The sequence below is a fragment of the Arachis stenosperma genome, chromosome 10, assembly GCF_014773155.1.
Source record: "Arachis stenosperma cultivar V10309 chromosome 10, arast.V10309.gnm1.PFL2, whole genome shotgun sequence".
In the NCBI taxonomy this organism is placed as follows: Eukaryota; Viridiplantae; Streptophyta; class Magnoliopsida; order Fabales; family Fabaceae; genus Arachis; species Arachis stenosperma.
Genome location: NC_080386.1, coordinates 101,191,273 through 101,193,107, shown reverse-complemented (window position 1 = coordinate 101,193,107; position 1,835 = coordinate 101,191,273). Strand labels below are relative to the sequence as shown.

At 32.0% G+C, this 1,835-nt stretch overlaps 1 protein-coding gene across 1 annotated transcript; it reads left to right on the top strand.

Moving 5' to 3' along the window:
- The first annotated feature begins 666 nt into the window (after positions 1 to 666).
- On the top strand, positions 667 to 1,533 carry LOC130957396 (uncharacterized). Its single transcript, XM_057884255.1, has 2 exons — positions 667 to 818; positions 1,134 to 1,533. Exons 1-2 carry the CDS (start codon positions 667 to 669, stop codon positions 1,531 to 1,533), a joined length of 552 nt encoding a protein of 183 aa, XP_057740238.1.
- Positions 1,534 to 1,835: the final 302 nt, after the last annotated feature.

Below are 1,835 nucleotides of genomic sequence, written 5' to 3'. Positions count from 1 at the left end.
TTAGCAACTGAAGTTGATAGTTCTTTGTTAACCAAAAGGGTTATCAAGGAAGAGCTAAACTTTAACAGGGATGATTTAAAGAAAAATGCCTCAGACATGTTAGCCATCGCAACACCTAAGTAGAAATATTATGATGAAATTGTTACAGCTGTGTATTATGATGAAGGAGTTTTTTCTTTGTGTATGGTCATGGGGGTACTGGAAAAACATTTCTCTAGAACCTTATGTCTGCTGAGATTCGCTCAAAGGGTGATATTGTGTTAAATATTACTTCAAGTAGTATTGCATCTTTACTTCTTCCCAATGGAAGAACGGCACACTCAAGGTTCAAAATACCGCTGAATATAACTAAGAATTTTGTATGTAACATCAAACCTAGTTCCCCTCAAGTAATGCTGCTGTTGAAAGCTAAACTTATAATTTGGGATGAGACTCCAATGGTTATTAGGTACTGCTATAAAGCGCTTGATAAATGCTTAGGTGATATCTTGAGGTTTTCTCCAACATATAACAAAGATTTTTCCTTTGGAGGAAAAGTGGTTGTACTAGGTGGAGACTTAAACAAATTCTTTCTATCATTTCACGAGGATCGGGACAAATTAGTCTTACCTTTGGAAGTTTTGTCAGGTGCTTAAACTAACAAAAAACATGAGACTCTCTGTAGAAATGACTATTTCAGATCAAGATGAGACAGAGCAATTTGGTGAGTGCTTATTGAAAGTTTATGATGGTCTAATATGTGACAATATGGATGGTGAATCTGAGATATGTCTTCCAGGAGATATTGTTATTCCTTCTTCGGACCAGGCATTTGATAAGTTGGTTCATTTTTCTTATCCAAATATTTTGCATAACATGTCCTCAAAGGATTTTTTCAAAGCAAGATCTATATTGGCTCCCACGCTGGATATTGTTGAAGATGTCAACAATCATCTGATAGCTATCATTCCTAGAGAAAAAAATTATATCTTAGTTCGGATTCGATTTGTATGGATGAAGGAAATATGGAGAGTCAACTAGATCTCTATGGTCTTGAATTACTGAATAGCATAAATTGCTCTGATTTGACTCCACATAAATTAATACTCAAGATTGGTGTTTCAGTGATGTTACTAAGGAATTGACCAATCCAGTGGTCTTTGTAATGGTACAAGGCTACAAGTTAGGAAACTTGGAAATCATGTCATAGAATGTGAAATTTTAACGGGTAACAATGTTGGTCATATTACTTTGATTCCAAGAATGAATATGGTACCAACAAATGAAACCGTCCCAATTAGATTCCAACGAAGACAGTTTCTCATAATAGTATCGTTTGCCATGACAATTAATAAGTCTCAGGGACAAACTTTATCTCATGTTGGATTGTACTTGCCCAAACCAGTTTTTACACATGACCAACTATATGTGGCACTTTCAAGAGTTAAGAGTAAGAGAGGTTTAAAAGTTTTACTTATGAATCACGTAGAAATGTCTGCAAATTCAACCATCAATGTTGTTTATAGAAAAATCTTTGAAATAATAGGATTCTAATATAAATATTTTAATTTTATTTTAAATTCTGTATCAATGTATATTGTATAATTATTTTACTTAAAAAAGTGTAAAATAATTATTACTCGCTATTTTTAAATTAAACTTTGATTTTGATAATAATTTTATAAATTTCTTAACATAATAATTATTTTGTGTTTTTATTTAAATATCTAAACATATAAATTTTTTTCACTTTTATAAATTTTTCCGTGCTGAGCACGGGTTCATACACTAGTTAGAGTAAAAGATAAACAAGTCTCTGATTTTTTTAAATGCGGATATTTTTGTCCCTCAAAATT